Source organism: Nothobranchius furzeri, chromosome 4 (assembly GCF_043380555.1).
Source record: "Nothobranchius furzeri strain GRZ-AD chromosome 4, NfurGRZ-RIMD1, whole genome shotgun sequence".
Lineage (NCBI taxonomy): Eukaryota > Metazoa > Chordata > Actinopteri > Cyprinodontiformes > Nothobranchiidae > Nothobranchius > Nothobranchius furzeri.
Window position 1 is genome coordinate 70,378,146 of NC_091744.1, and position 16,671 is coordinate 70,394,816.

Genomic DNA, 16,671 nt, shown 5'->3' on the forward strand with positions numbered 1-16,671 from the left:
TTTACCAGTAAGACTGAAAGCTGATCAATCCTACTGCTTTACTAGTAAGATGTACCATTTATCAGTAAGACCCTGCAATCCACGCCACATTTCTCAGTAAATGCAAGGTTAAGCTGGCAGGCTAAGAGAATTAAAGGAAGATCAAGCAAGGCCAAGGTTAGTAGAATCACTGACCTGCACATGTTGACACCTGTGATGAGCGTGGTGGTTGGTGCTGTGCCAGGAGGAAAGTTGCTAACATTGAAATAAGACAGCGAGTGCTCCGTGTAGCCGCTCATGGTGCCGTTCACACTGTACATGAACTGGTAAACCATCCGTGGAACAAACTCTGATGTGAAGGAGATGACGAACGCCTGTGAAAAAATAAACTTGGAATATGATCTTCAGCATAAAGATATGCAGCTAACGTCGGCACATAAACTTTTATGAAACTCAGCAAACAAAACTTCGAAACAAGATTAAAATCAGTAGTAGTATTGACTTTTGACACATGGAGGCACAGCCTTCAGGCTTTATTGTTTGCACTTGTCATGAACTCACTGTGCACATTTCTAGAAGGCAATGACTTCCTGCTAGCCCACAACTAGGCGTAAAAAGGTGTGGTAAAGCTTTATAAACATTAGGAAACTAAAACAAATAAAAGAAACCCTTTTGCAAATTGCCTCGCTTATCAGCAAAACGACTTTAAAAGCACCAGCTACCAGATCTCATTTGTGCAGGAGTGCAAAGATTTAGTTTTTTTTACTTGTCATCTATTAAACAGCAATTTTACCTTATTCATGTGAATAAAGGCTTTGAAATTATTATTGGATTAAAGAGATTTCTTTTTTGTTAAAAAATCATGTTTTAAACACATGATTTTTGCAGCACTGAGATAATTTGGGTGTAAAACTATTCTCTTTAAACTCATATGTTCCCAAAAAAAATAAAATAAAATAAAAAAAAAGAGAGAAGCCTTAACACTTTCCAGGTTTCACCACTGCTTTCCTATTAAATGAGCAGGTTAGAGATACATTTTTAAAGAAAACCAAAGCAACGGTCTGTTCCTATGATTTAATTTAAAGTTACTCCTTAGAAAAGAACATTTAAAGAGAGAAAGAACAAGAACGGAGTTCTGTTGCTGGTGTATTTGCTGCCCAGTGGGCTGTGTTGAGTTATTTTAGCAACCTAGAGCTGTTCAACACACGACTCACCAGGACTGTGCTTTAAAGATTAACCCTTGCTAGCTATTCATTGATGAACAACAATGTAAATTTAGGTATTTGAGAAAATACATTTTAAGTTGCTAGTTTTTATTTTTATGCTGTGTTTTGACAGAAATATTCCTGGAAATAGATGGAATTGAGTGGAATAGCCATCACAACAAACTAGTAAGAAAAAGGTTATTAAAGAAATGTAAGAAATAAAAAAAAACATCTTTGACTTTCTTTCTGTTATTAACCCTAATTGGCTTCTTATAAAAATTATGTTTTTTTTATTAAAATGTTAATAAAGCAAATTTTTGAGTCTGTAGGCAGAAAAGACAAACAACAACAACAACACACGGACACTTACATTGGTAATGACAGAGAACTTGCTGATTCCACACAGAATGTTGTACCAAATTCCTGAAGACAGGATGGACAGAGACAAATGGGAAATGGAAGAGCGTGTGTGTGAATGTTGTGTAGAAAATGGAAAATCAGAGTAGAACAAAGACACAAAAGTTTTTTTTTTCCACATTCAACACAAAGAAGAAGAAACAATAAATCTGTACCTATATCTTTACACCTCACAGCATCGGGTCGCCGGATCTCGGTGACAAACTTTGCAGCATCGAGGCGAATCTCGATGACGTTGTTTAGCAACGCAAAAGCAGGAGCGAGCGGGAAGGAAGCCACAAACAAAGACACGAATCCGTACTGGATTACTGTGTAATTTAATGATGCAACACACAGAATTTAATTGACTTAATGAGTGAATTAGTGAGTAAATGAGTGACAAACTAAACGAGACTCACTCATCTCCATGTACTCCGGGCTGACACCCTCAAACGGTTCAAGGGTGAAATCTTTGTCAAACTGTTGCTTTTGTCTTTTCTCTTCCTTTTCATTCTCCTCGTCCTCCGCTGCTAGCTTCTTTCCTTTTTCCTCTTGTATTGTTCTGTACATCTTTTTCAGCTTTCTAAAAATAATTAAATATTCATAACAAAGATGTAAAATTAGGCAAATGAAGCAGGGGAACAAAAACACAGACGTAAGTAAAACAGGACTTTATCTAAACCTCATGAATTTCTGAAAACTTTAACAGTATGACAAAGAAGATGTTGAAGTATTGACTTTTTTTTGTATTTCAAGAAAGAATTGAAACAAATTTTACTTAAAGTGACAGTGTGTATTTTTCCTGGCTATAGGGGGCAGTACATACTTAAATCATTGCAAGCAAGCAGTATTTTTGTGTTAGAGTAAGACCTTACCAATGGATGCCCATTAGGGTCAAAAAGCCCCGGGGAGAGCAAACTTTAGCAAAATAACAAGCTCATCAGATTTCCTTTAATCACTGGCAAAAAGTGGAGGTAAATGCGTAAGACAATGACATTTAGAATGATGAAAGTTTTGTAACCATTTGTTTCAAATCAATAAATACACTTTGTCCTAATGGGCTCCTGTAGAAGGAAACATGGCATCTAATATGGCGTCATCCAGAGACTTAGAACCGCTCCCATGTATTTTAGACCCTGTTTTTATGGGTATAAATTACAAAGCCGCCAATATTTTTCAACAACTGGGCATCATTTCATTCATTTTCAACAACATTTTGGTGGGTATTTCCAGAAATTAATGGTAAAAACTACACATTGTCTCTTTAAGCAGTTGATCTGAGTGCTGCTAAATGAAGAAAATAAAACAAAAGTATAATAAAATGCAGTTTTAGGATTTTACAGTGGTTCTCTAGAAGTTTCTGTTAAATATGTTGAAGATATTTACAAGTTCAATAAACTAAGTGTGTTGGGAATTAAAAGGATCAAAGGATAAATACATACGGTATGAGAATCTCAAACACGTTGTTTTGAATGAGCTGCTTTCCAAGCATGATCATGCTGAGCTGTATGCAGAGCTCAATGAGGCAGCCCGGAGGAGCGCACTGTGGATCACAAAAACACTCATTAGTTTTGAGCTAAATGTAAACATTTACCCAACTTATATACGCAGGTTTCTGCTCAGTTGGAACAAAAAAATAAATAAAGACTGGAATTTCAGTTCAAAATATCTTCAAGCCTTCATGGGATCAAATTTAGGATTCAGTCTCAAAAAAGCGGTTGTAAAATTTGTCCTACCTGGTGATGAAGGCACTTGGCAGGTTTGCTTGCTTTTAGCACCCCCTAGTGTTTGTTAATAATTCTGTGTAGTCAAACTGAAAATAAAACCTCTTTGCTGTGCATTTCTCTTTTTAACACCTTAATCTAACTGCTGAAACGTCTCCCCACCGTTTCTTAGTGTCAACAGGAGTGATTCTTCACTAAATCTAACAAATCAGCTGTGTTCAAGATCTAAAACATGCATGAAACATGCTGGAAGCAGACTGCAGGTATGTTAGCTAATTTTTTTTTTAAGTCCAGCATGCCACACTAAAGTTGCAAATGTGGTATTCTGGGTAACCCTAAAGTGTCATTTTAGCACATACTGGCTCAAGAAAATTATTTAAAAATATGGAAAAAGTTTGGCTTTAACTTAAATAAGTGATCATTTGGAGTCCATTTTTTTATTTTTTATTTTTATTTTTTTGCTGAACAAGTGTTCTGTATTATGTTATCCTAGAAATCTAGACAGGCCATAGTATTAGCTAAATGAGTTTGCTCTGCAGGCCAGTCTAGCCACGCTACTTTATAGCCTCGGAAGGTTTACCATTCGCCTGAGCAGTTTAGTGTCTTGCCAATCACAGAGCTATATCGCTTCGATGGGAGGGATGTTACTGCTACTGAGTGAAACGACAAATGTGGCGACGGCTTGTTTGAAACAACTTTGGAATCAACTTTGGACTTTTTAGACTTGGCTTTTCTTTGAGTCAAGAGCAGATAGAGGATGCTTTATAAAAACAGACGCATTTGCGTCTTATTCGACAGCGTACGGCAGACCGCTCCCTTGACTGACGTCTGTAGTGGTGAGTATGTCACATTCATTGTCCAATAGCATGAGGAGACAGTTTGAAAGACAGCCATAAATCCCACCCCACTACTGAGCTCTGTCTATAGGTCGTGGCCAGACTATACATTCACGTATATAGGATGGCTGGCCAGGCAAGTATTATGTTTCATTAAGGGTGGTTTGAAAGTTATCAAGAATGCAACAAACAGATAAGTCATGTGGATTAATCCCTTTTCTCCCCTTCAATAGCAGCTGAATAACTGGCACAGCTAGTTTAGATAAAATAACGCAATAACAGGATGAATAATCGCAAACTGAATCTGCAATGAGTGACTGAAATGTAGACTTAAAAAATGTGCTCTTGCTTGTTTTCAGAAGTTTTCAGTCAGACATAATCTAAACACACAAAGGAAGAGAATCTTTTGCAACCCTAAAGTAAAAAAGATATTGTAACTTGACATAAGAATTCACAAGAACAATTTTCAGTGGTGTGTCAAGCTGAACAGACCTCCTCCATGCGGTAATCTTCAAAGATGTAAACATAATCACCAGGTCGCCCAGCAAACCTGTTCAAAGAGATGGCCTGATCTGAACTGAAGACAGACAACGGTTTGAGTTTGCACAAAAAGAGAGGGAAACAAACCTGCCCTTGAAGAAGGCAACGTAGAAAATGGGTGCAAAGGCGTTCATGGATTTTAGGAAGAACGACTTAAAAATTAACCTTTCTCCAAACTCTTCTTCTGTCTTAGGGAGTTCTGTAGAAAATGTTGGAGTTGAAAAAAAATTTTGCATTTAGTTTTGTAATTTATCCTTCTAAATTTCTCTGTTTTATTTACCAAGTTCAGTCAGCCACACAGCGATGGCTCCATAAACCTCCTCCAACACCAGAACCACCAGCATGTTGAGGATGATGCCTGTGGTGGTGACAGTCATCCTGACACTGGCTTTGGCTTCTGGATCAGGGTTCATGGACCATACGCTCAACATGCAGATACGATAAACAACCACCCCAAACACCGCTGAGAAGGTCACAAAAATCTGAAAATCAACAAAACACAAACCAGGAACATTTGTCAAAAAAAAACATAAAAATCCCTTTCATTCTCTAATTTACAAGCCTTTCATTTGTGGAGTGAACTGATGGGTAATTTAGGATCAGTCTATTTTGATTTGAAATTTTATTTTTGTCAATAAAATAAGAAATATTGTGACTGGTGAAAACTACATAAATATCATCAACACCAATCCATTGTATGGTCATTGACCCAAATGTAACGCTCAGTAGAAAGTGAAACTCGAAAAATGAGAATATGGTGCAAAAGTTGACAAACGAATATATGAGATAGACTCATTTCATGCAAAGCCAGACATTTCAAGCCTTGGTTATAATTTTGATGATTATTTATTTCAGCTTTATTTAAATTGCGCCAATTTACAACAAAAGTCATCTCAAAGCAATTTACAAAGTAAACATTCCAGTTGAACCCACTTTTCCATGCACTGAGTTCAGTTTGTTATGCCAATAAAACATTTCCTATGTAAGAAAACCTCGTGTAAGTCCCGCTCACTTATCTGGTCAGGGGGAGAGCTTTTAAAGGGGCGGGGCCGAGACTTTGGAATGCATTGCCCCTTCAGATCAGACATAAAATGGTAACCCAGCAGATTCCTGTAATTAAAGTGGAGAAGAAAACTCCACTTTAACAGGAAGAAACCCCCAGCAGAAGTTAGCTCTAACTAACTAACTGGGGGTTTGAAAAGACAGAGCAGACACACACGCACGCGCTCCTGAGCCTTCAAATGGTCCCGCTGTCTAAGTTGAATTATTGAAATGAAAGGATTTTTGCACCATATTCTGACTTTTAGAGGTTTCGCCTGTTAGTATTAATCATACACACTTTATGTGTTTCTGCACATCCTCAAACGTGTTTTGAAGAAACTAATGACATCATGGCAAGTAGTGAGAAAACAACGAAGAAATTGTGTTCCCACCGCAAAACAAATTACTTGTAAAATCATTTCGTATCAATTAATGGATCTTGTAATGTCCAGAAAGGGTCCATTTTCACCTATATTTATTGACCTCATAGTGACCGGTCACCCACAGACACGAGTCCATTATCCGAGTGGAGCTGCTACTCTATCTTCTACAAGCCAGAGATTCTGCAGTGCGTGCTGACATTGGGATTGTCAACACAGTGTTCCCAAACAAAGCTATCTTCTGATATGACTGCAGGATTTCACACTCTGAATAAAGAATGAACTTTTATAATAATGAATACTGAATGACTAAATAAAATATGTAAATAATCGTATGGTTGAATGAACAATAATAGTTGAATAATAGTGATGTTTTGATTAATCTGTGCCTAAATCAATGAAGCTGAAATGAATATTATTATAACATTGAAAGATATATATGTTATGATCAGTAATGTTTGATATGACGAGTTAATCATGACAAGCTCACACACACACGTGCATCTTCCTGACACAAGGCTACTGTAATTGAGATTGAGATTTTCTTATCCACAAATCAGCATCTTTTATCTGAAGAAGGAGTGTTTCTGAGGTTTGTTTGGTAAAACGTCCTTAACATGGCACGATGTGGATTGCCAGAAAATCATAACATAGGAATGAATAAAACTTAGATCACTTCCCGTGTAGTCCAGTTGAGAGTTCAACTGAGCCAAATTGAGTTTTTGAGGCGAACTTCAGAGTGGCCAATCTGGAGGGAAACTCTTTAAACCACCAAAGCTTTTGACAAGCTGTCAAAACCTGTTTGCGTGCTGCAAAGCTGACACAGCTTCGACTCCTTAAGAGTCCGTCTTTGACGCAACACCTTCCTGTTTGTTGTGACCTGGAGACAACCCGAGACTGGACTGGTCGTACTGTGATTTTTCTACGAACTTCGAAGCCTTCAGGTCCACCCAAACTTCCTGAAATTCCGGATCACACGAGGGTCTCCGATCAGGTTTGTAGACACGACAGATTGCGTCTGATGCCGTTTCATTAATAAATCAACTCTCTAGTTTATAGCAGACCAAATTGTTTTACACTCAGAACTCAGTTTCTTCCAGATACAAAGGTTCTGATAAAAATCACATTCCATCCACACATATTCATCCATCTCACATCGTTTCATAACTTGCCATGTATTATAATTAGTCTAGAAAATAAAGTTTATTTTAATTATATACTTGACTCTGAATTAATACAAATTGTGTTTATGGTCACTGAATAAGCAAAGCATCCTAAATTCTTCTGGTTAAACATTCAAAGATCAATCAGGTTGATATTCTATATTTATATAGAATCATCACATCTTATTGATCATAATTAAACCCCCAAAATACATTATGTAACAGTCGTTACAATCTTAAATCGAATCAAGTCAAAATGTTTTTGTGACTGAATTTGAGATATTGGCAAACACTGAATCATCACGATCAAACCAGTGATTGACACCCCCGCTAAAAACAATCAGCCAAGTTGTAATTAATGCTTGATATGTCACATAAAAATACAACAATGCTCCTTTCATCTCATTTTCATCAAACATTTACTAAGAGGATCAACAGAGATGCAGATGGCAAATGAAGAAGTGAGTCTGAATTCAGTACCAGTAGTAGTAAGGCGGACACATTGATGAAATAACCTGACAGGTGGTCCTCAATGTCCAGCGACTCTGGTTCTTGCTGTGGAGATAAGGACGTGTGTTACTTAACAGAAGGACAAAAACAAACACACGCTTCATGGTGTGTTGCTGTGTGTGATGAGCTGTAATGCTGAGCACATGTTCTGCACACAAACACGTGGTTGTGTTGTGGAAGGAGCATGTTCACCATCTGAAAGAACAGAAATCTCCTCCCCTTCTTCTTCTCCCTCCTCCCTCTAAATGTCTCCATCAGTAATCTGGGCTAATCTCAGGCAGGTAAGCTGCTTTGGACTCAACCACACACGGTGCAAGAAGGAGGGTTCAGTTTGTACAAACATTAAGTCATGCATTCAGAGTTCGTCTGTGATCATTTAAAAACAAGCTAAGTCACCTGCTTTTATAATAAATTTTTCCAGTGGAGGACAAATTGTGAAATTCTTCAGCAGGTCTGTCAACCTAAGGTGGACTCAGAGCAGAGCAGTGATACCTGTGAGGCCAACATCTGATCTGTTTCTCCGTCTACACCTTCTCCAGCTTGAGTCAACTAAAACACAGCATAAAAACTGTTTGAGAAACAAAAACTTTTGTGCTGCACGTTAACATACATAAATGTATATATATAAATATATAAATACATGTGTGTGTGTGTGTGTGTGTGTGTGTGTGTGTGTGTGTGTGTGTGTGTGTGTGTGTGTGTGTGTGTGTCAAGCAAGTCATTAAAAAATTCAGCTTGCATAATTGTCAGTATATACAAAATCTGCTAATTTGAGAAGCATAAATGTCAGTGTGTACATATCGGTATCGGAAGATATTAGTTATCGGCCATAACAGCGATATTCATATTGGATATTGGGATCAGCTTAAAAATGTCATATCGTTGCATCCCTATATATAGTTGTGTGTGTGTGTGTGTGTGTGTGTGTGTGTGTGCGTGCGTGTGTGTGTGTGTGTGTGTGTGTGTGTGTGTGTGTGTGTGTGTGTGTGTGTGTGTGTGTGTGTGTGTGTGTGTGTGTGTGTGTGTGTGTGTGTGTGTGTGTGTAAAAATTACCTTCTTCTTAGCCTGTGCTCTCAGCTTAGCTTTTTTCTCCTGAAGAGCTTCTTCATATTCAGGCCTCAGTTCATCCTGCAGACATATAAATCATCACATAATCAAATATGTACTTTATAAACTTATATATGTGCTGCAGATAAAGTCATATTTATTATAGTGGTTTATGTTGAAATCATGATTCAAACTTTCAGAAAATATGCTCCTGCATCTTTATTGTTATGCATGTTCTCAGCAAGAAAATAGTCATGAAAAATGTTTTGTTGGTTACTCTGAGGCTAAAATATGCTCTGCCAGGTTAACCTGGTAGCTGATATTAAGCAGAAGTTATTTCTGAAAAAGCATCAACAATATAATTAGTAACATGTTGACTATAGATGACCCACGTCTACATAGATCTGAAAGGGAACCATAATTCATAATTTCATACATTTATAATTTTATCTTTAATGAAGACAGTGGGAGAGTTTTAAGAAATAAGAGCTGATTAAAAGGTTTTTAAAAGTGTGTCTAAAACAGCGGAAGACAGTGTTTCCTACCTGAACTCGCTCCTTTAAGAGTCAGAAATTCATGAAAGACAGTGAGAAGAAAGAATAGCTGTGTCAGGGGATGATTGTGCGGCGACCCTGCTGTGTCATCTTACCCAACGAGTGACCTTTGACATTAAGACCAATCTCATTACAGACCTTTACAGCTAATGCTACATGTGTGGCTGACTATGTGTTATTCACTGTGCTACAGGGAACTAACAGGTTAAGGATGATCAACAGTCTTTTCTGAGATGTGAGGTTTTCAGTCTGACCACTACCGAGTCTGCTTTGAAGAGGATGAAAACGAGGGAGGTGTTCTTCTTTTTTACAAGATAAAAAAGGAGTAAAGGGGGTTCATACCTCCTCATCCTCCAGACTGGTCAGGTCCCAGGTATGCTTCAGACACATCTGCCGCCTCTTCCAGTGTTCCAGGAAGCAAGCCGCTGCAACACAGACAGATAACCCAACCATCAACTTAAAACATAATCTGACAAGACGTCTTTTTAATTATTGAAAGGTGAAGCTAAAACATCCTGCTAACAGAGACCGCTATGTTATACTTTTAGATCCAGACTCTCATTAGAAAAAAGCAAGCCCATTAAAGAGACAATGTGTGACTTTTACCATTAATCTCTGGAAACATCCATTGAAACATTGTTGAAAATGAATAAAGATGAAGATAAAAATACAAGCGAAATAGTTTGAACTAAAGTGAAAAATGTGAAATCACAGATAACATTTCTTTCTGCCTTACTGATTCTTTTTTCAAGGTAATTTGCTCATAGAAGTAAAGTTTTACTTCAGGAGTTTGAATAACTGCATTTAAATTATGCTCTTTTTTCAATATTATCACAACAATGTTGGATGTTTATCCAGTTTCTTTCACTTTTGTTCAACTGCGCTCTGATCTGGGAAGGACTGTGAGGGAAAACTGCTCAGACTAAATCCGAATGTGTTGCACTAAATCACAGGAGATGTCCAAAAAGTTTGAAAGCCTTGTGTGTTCATCATGTTAAAAAAAACAAACTGCATTTAAGGGATTTGGTGTTGACAAGCTGTTTACGCTTTCTTCTAGATATTTCCTACAAATTAGCAACAAAATAGCCATTTTCGCTTTGAACCGTTCTTTGGTTTGACGTCGTTTTAGGTGTCATCAAAGATATAAAAGTTACAGATACTGTGAATGTTACTAGAGTGTAGCTCATCTTGTGAGATGTCCGACTCTCATGCAGAAGACCTGGGTTCGATTCTGGACATGATCATAGTTCATTTAGAGTTTCTTTTTTACATTAATGGTATATTTTTTTACAGTAAGATGCCCAAATTTTTATTTGAGACTCACCGAACGGCATTGAATTCACAGATAATAAAGATGTGGGTTCAACTTTCATTTTGGAACAGTTTTTCAAGCAAGGGAATGGAATGATCTGAGCATGCAGGAGGACTGACCCATCATAAACCTTTGTCGGCTGTGCTGAAAAGAAAGGTACAGAACCAATTTATTTAATTAATTAGCTGCCCGTTCTCCTGTCCTCTGTCCCCGGGCCACACACACACACACACACACACACACACACACACACACACACACACACACACACACACACACACACACACACACACACACACACACACACACACACACACACACACACACACACACACACACACAGGGGACTGTCTCAGCTGTTATTTTCGTTAAGGAGTGTGCACGTACAGCATGCGCGCCTTGTGCACAAGCCTACTATTGAAGCTGCCATTACGCTTTTGGCCTGAGGGGGCAATCGCGAGCATAAAAATTCAAAACTCCGTAAAGTCCCTTTAAAGTAAACGTTTTATTAAAGGTATACACCGATAATTTTTTTGAGTTACTTTGTTTGCGTCAATAAAATGTTATACTATTAATAATAACCAATTGAGGACATTGTTGACCAATGTCAAGATTATGATTATTCTGCATATTGGATATACTTTTGGTTTCTTATTGTCTCTGTCAGCTGATTGACACAAGTAAACATTTAAACTGGGAAACATTGGCTTGAAGGCAGATCACATTTCTTTATTCTGTCTTATTTTGGAAGTACTTAGTAATATTACCTCATAAATCTTAAAAATCTCTAAAGGATCATTGATGGCATAACAATAAAGAACTGGTCCTGCCTGCTGAAATGTAAAATACTTGTTGCAAAGTGTGTGCTCAGCGTGTCAAGTTACCCCACAGCGACATGAAGATAGCGAAGAAGACAGTAGCCCCGTTGTCGAACAGGTAAGAAGCTCGGGCCAGAGAACACACCGTACTCAGCCTCCAGTAGTCACACACAGCATCACACAGTGGACACATTGTGATGTTCAGGTTCTCATCACATGTCTCCAGACTGAAGGATGCATGTGAAAAGACATAGACAATAGTGTTTGTTATTTCACATTATTAAAAGTCTTTGATCCTTACAAAGGCCAAGTCTGTTTACCTTGGCACGTTGGTGTCAACAGTGAATATGCCGTACAGAAAGACGATGATGCCCAGCACAGAGGGAGGGATGAGGAGCTGAGTGTAAACACCCAGCCAGGCAAAATACAACCCAATCTGCTCTCCAAAGTACTTCCTTCACACACAAAGGCGATTTTGACCATGATGAGCATACTAGTACCTTTTATCTTGCATTATTAATGTGAAAAATAAATGTTTTCTACTAATAAAGTCATCAGTGCACCTGCTCTGTTACAGATAGTCTGGTAATAATCTGCAGTCAGAATCTAGAGCAGGAAAGAAACTATAAACTGGTACCTGATCAGATCCACTGGCTGATATTTAAACATGACTCCGTAGTTGGCCCATTCCTCATGGAGGATCTGAAGGAGCCCAAAAACACATTACACAGGTGTTGTTTACAAATTACGACTCATAATGCATTTATTAAATACTTAAAAATCAACAACTGTGCCTGTGGGGATGGTGTCAAGACTTTTCAAGACAGGGGTCACATTCATCAAGCTAAAATCCCTCATGAACTACAAAAAGTGTGATTCATTTTATTGAAATATGCGTAAAACTATTTTATGCTGATGTATTTTTTTTATTTAAGTGGCTCAAAGAGGTATAAAATAGAAATATTTATAAACATATGAACATCTGGTTAAAATGTCTGGTCTAGATTGGTTTTAAAAGAGAATGTAAATATTTTAGCATCAGTAATTTAGTTTGTTGTATAAACATACAAGAAAAAAAGCAAAAAATAAAGCTGATTTTCACTGAATTTCCCAGCAGGCTGATGATACATTTTAAATGATCCTAAAACAACATAAGACTGAAATCAAGAGGACAGAAAACCCAATAATATATAATGTCCACATTAGCCCTTACTATTTCCCCTGTAAGATGTGTATCATGCAAAAAACACTCCTCCTGAATCCTGCACACGTCGCTGGGGAAATGACACAGTGTGAAGTTCCACTCGTGACACCTCTGTCAATAATAAGGTTGCACGAGTACAGAAAGCCAGCTGTGTCTACAGTTAATGAGTGCACTCACACACTCACACACACAATAAAAGATACATCTCAGAGTAAGCTGAATTTGAGTAAAATTTCACTGGAAGACAAACATTGTGCCTGATCACCAGCCATTAAATAAAATTTCACTTCAAATTATTGGCTTTTTGAGTTGCTTTGCATGAACTTCTGGTGGTGTGTAATGTAGGGACTGCAATCTGTGCTGCAGCTGGTCACTGATTACCTCAAATATTCAAAAATATAAGAAAAAAGCTTAAAACTTTTTCTCTTTTTGCCTTTTAGCTTCAGTTAAAGCTAAATAGATAAAATATAGTAATGACAACAATAATAACAATAATAATAATAATAATAATAATAATAACTTTCTTGTATTAATAATAAAACACAATCAGAGATCAATCAATTCACCTGTCTGTCATTTCGCTGATCTCTCCGTCCTCTTCTTGTGAACGACCCCTAAAGAGAAATCAGTTCTTGACATGAGACAGTGAATTTTATTGTCTGATGAGGACACTTCCAGGGTTGAAACGTTTTTTTTTACTTTCACCTAATACACCTTGGCTCACCCGTGTGCTCCAACCTTCCGATATTTTATTCTCAGAAGATCAGTCCTATCGTATGTTTCTGCTCTAATGCTGGTGTAAAATTATGCTGTTTAAAAAGACTGAACCAGTTCATTTGAAAGAAGAAGAAAAAACATGCCTGCACTAAATCGGTGCACTAGCTGAAACTGTGAACTCTTCAGTGAGTTTGGTGCTTTTGTTTAACTCACATCATGCAGAGGGAAGGCAGAGTCATAAACACCTCGGGCCAGTAATGAGTGAATGCCTCATGACAGAAAAAAATGAGAGCAACACAAAGTTCATTTTGTGATGAATGACAACAGACAAGGACAAACTTCACTGCAATTTTACTACTAAAGAGCAAAAGTTGCGCCTCACCTGTGGTTTGGCAAGTGCGGGTGCAGGTAGTGCGTGAAATTATCTCTGCAACCTAGAAGCACACACAGCACTGTAAAGCAAATCATTTGTGATCACTGATATAATTAAAAACCAAGAAGCTAAATAAATCAAAGTCTGACTTTAACTCGTTGACTCACTATTCTGCTCCGTGTTGCATTGTCAAACAGAGTAGCTGTTGACTTGATATCGTATCTGCGCACACATTAATCCAGGAATTAGAAGAGCATCAACTTTTAGGTGTTGACAAAAATCTATGAAGCCAAACAGAAAGCGTGTGTACTCACAGGTGGAGCTTGTCTCTGATGAAGGGGTGCTTGAGGGTTTTGAAGTGGACCCGTGACTGCGAGTCTCTGTGGACGTCGATGTCAGGAACATCAGGCTGAAATAGTCTGTTCAGTTTGGTAACAAAAGAATCCCACTTTCCAGCAATGCCGGTCCGCTTCCGCAACTCACATTTCTGTCCAAAGGAACCATGTATGAGAACCAAGCTGATCAAAGTTAATTATAACAGCTGGTAGGGATGTGTTATTGGCAAGAATCTGGTGATACGACAGGGATGAGGTCCTGCCTCAGGTGGAGAACTTTAAGTATCTCGAGGTTTTGTTCACGAGTGAGGGAAAAATGGAGCGGAAGATGGCAAAGAGGATTGATGCGGCATCTACAGCAGTGAGGGCATTGTACCAGTTTGTTGTGGTGAAGAGAGAGCTGAGCCAGAAGGCTAAACTCTTGATTTACCTTTGGGTATTACCGCAAAGGTGGCATCACGGATATAAGTAGCTGAAAAGAGTTTTCTCTGCAGGGTGCCTGGGCTCTCCCTTAGAGATAGGGTGAGAAGCTTGATTATCCAGGAGGGGCTTGGAGTAGATTCACTGATCCTCCACATCAAGAGGAGCCAGGTGGCTCGGTATTCTGGCTAGGATGCCTCCCAGACGCCTCCCTGATGAGGTTTTCTTGGCACATCCAACTGGGAGGAGACCTAAATTAAGATCCAGGACATGGAACAAGCAACACCTTGGGATTCCCCCGAAGAAGCTGGCCAAAGTAGCTGGGGAGTGGTAAGTCTGGGCTTCTCTGCTTAGGCTGCTGCCTCTGCGACCCGATGAAGGCACAATAAAGGGGAGACGAAATAATACGATACTAAAAGCCAGACGAATTTTTTTATTTTAAGACTGAATTAAATAGGAAAACTCTGGTCAGACGCTTTCAAAACGCACCCAGTGTTATCACACGATCTGATTGTTTCATTAGAATGAAGGCGGTAAAACCTGCTGCCACCCAGCAGTCAGAGTTTGAATTGAACCACACAGAAATATACAGTAAATAGACACATGTAGACTCGCAAATACAACTAAAAATCATCCACTGCTTTTATTTAATTATCGATTCAGTGTCATAGCACAAAATGTTGTAATATTTCTGTGTATTGACATTTTCTTACATCCCTAACAATTACAATCTTTAAATTTAGCAATTGGACCTTAACACACCGGAAGGAGAAGGAGAGAGAGAACATTGCATTGCAGGCAAATTATTGTTGGTGTCAAGCAGGAGCTAAATTGTGTTGCTATTTTTGGAGCGATTTTTTTTCTAAAGCAAACAGTTGAAGTGGTCTGTTAGTCTGCAGCACAGCATTGCTGTTTCATCCACAAGACTCGGGTGGATGAAAAGGATCTTTGTGTGTCTCTTCTTGTCTAATAGCTCTGAAACATCTCCCTAAAATAGTATGCTATTTATGAAAAGAAGTGTTATTCACATCATTAGAATTCAAGTTTGCTCTGCAATGAAGATGAACTTACTTTACAATTTACAATACAATTTTACATTTACAATTTTACCTTCTTTACCGCAACTTTAATCTTCTGCAGCTCGGCTTCACGACTGAGAATGGACCATGGGATGTGCAGCCGAATAAACCCCAGACCATTCACCCTCTGCGTGTAAATGCACACATGAAAATATGAGAAGCATTATAGGATTTTCTGCAGTATTGCACAATGCAGCAATATTTAGCAGGAGAAAAAATTGTCAGGTAAATATATAAATAACGTTTTGGTAACTGCTAATGAACTACTGCATTGCAGATCTTGGTGAAATGATGGATTCTGGGTCAATGTGTATTGTTGATTAAGATTATCGTGCATGTCAGTTAAACACACTTTAATTTAATTTAAACACAATTTTTTAGATAAAAATATGATATTAGTGAACATCCTATATCAATTATTTGCACTTCACATAATAGTACGAAGTACTATAGCAAGCCATTAGCCATTAATTTATGAGCATATATACAAATAATAATCTTATGTTGGCAAAAACTTATAGTTAATCAGAGTTTTACTGATAAATCCATCAGCATTTGAGATGTTGACTAAATTTGGATCTCCTTTCTCAGATCCCAAAATTTAGTACAAAACTGATCAAAGGAGACTGAAGTTCTATGACGGCTGCTGGTATTTTTTATGGGTTTTTTTTTGCTGAAGCAGAACATTCACTTGTTTTCATGGATCCTTAAATATGACCTAGTAGTTAAAGTGCAGATAGATTTATTTGTTCCAGATGTGGATTCTTTAAAAACATTAAAACTGACCTATCTTAGATTTTGTGTTCTCTGGACTTCAAGTCTGTCCATTTAATCACTGCCGGGACTCAGGCAGAACAGGTAGGACAGATCACCTGCAGCTCCACCAGGTGAGATATTTTCAGAAGTTTACATGTGAGCACATTCATTATAACCGCTTTTGATTAAATCCACATTGAAACTGACCTGAATCTAAATGAATATGGATGTTTTTACTTGTGTTGTTACAGTTAACTCTATAATTCCTGTTTCTAAGAGCTT

At 38.0% G+C, this 16,671-nt stretch overlaps 1 protein-coding gene across 1 annotated transcript in view; it reads right to left on the minus strand.

Moving 5' to 3' along the window:
* The window catches only part of ano2a (anoctamin 2a), a 28,192-nt gene that overhangs the window by 4,505 nt on the left and 7,016 nt on the right, over positions 1–16,671 (minus strand). The window contains exons 4-24 of the mRNA XM_015964564.3: positions 15,665–15,760; positions 14,114–14,286; positions 13,967–14,021; positions 13,809–13,860; positions 13,640–13,695; positions 13,276–13,323; positions 12,143–12,207; positions 11,826–11,960; positions 11,572–11,732; positions 9,718–9,800; positions 8,828–8,902; positions 8,267–8,323; positions 7,745–7,819; positions 4,961–5,162; positions 4,768–4,879; positions 4,633–4,690; positions 3,023–3,123; positions 2,000–2,163; positions 1,757–1,909; positions 1,555–1,607; positions 175–353 (exon numbers count right to left, since the gene is read on the minus strand). Of these exons, the coding sequence (XP_015820050.1) occupies positions 175–353; positions 1,555–1,607; positions 1,757–1,909; positions 2,000–2,163; positions 3,023–3,123; positions 4,633–4,690; positions 4,768–4,879; positions 4,961–5,162; positions 7,745–7,819; positions 8,267–8,323; positions 8,828–8,902; positions 9,718–9,800; positions 11,572–11,732; positions 11,826–11,960; positions 12,143–12,207; positions 13,276–13,323; positions 13,640–13,695; positions 13,809–13,860; positions 13,967–14,021; positions 14,114–14,286; positions 15,665–15,760 (2,153 nt within the window). The remainder of the gene's footprint in view (positions 1–174; positions 354–1,554; positions 1,608–1,756; positions 1,910–1,999; positions 2,164–3,022; positions 3,124–4,632; positions 4,691–4,767; positions 4,880–4,960; positions 5,163–7,744; positions 7,820–8,266; positions 8,324–8,827; positions 8,903–9,717; positions 9,801–11,571; positions 11,733–11,825; positions 11,961–12,142; positions 12,208–13,275; positions 13,324–13,639; positions 13,696–13,808; positions 13,861–13,966; positions 14,022–14,113; positions 14,287–15,664; positions 15,761–16,671) is intronic.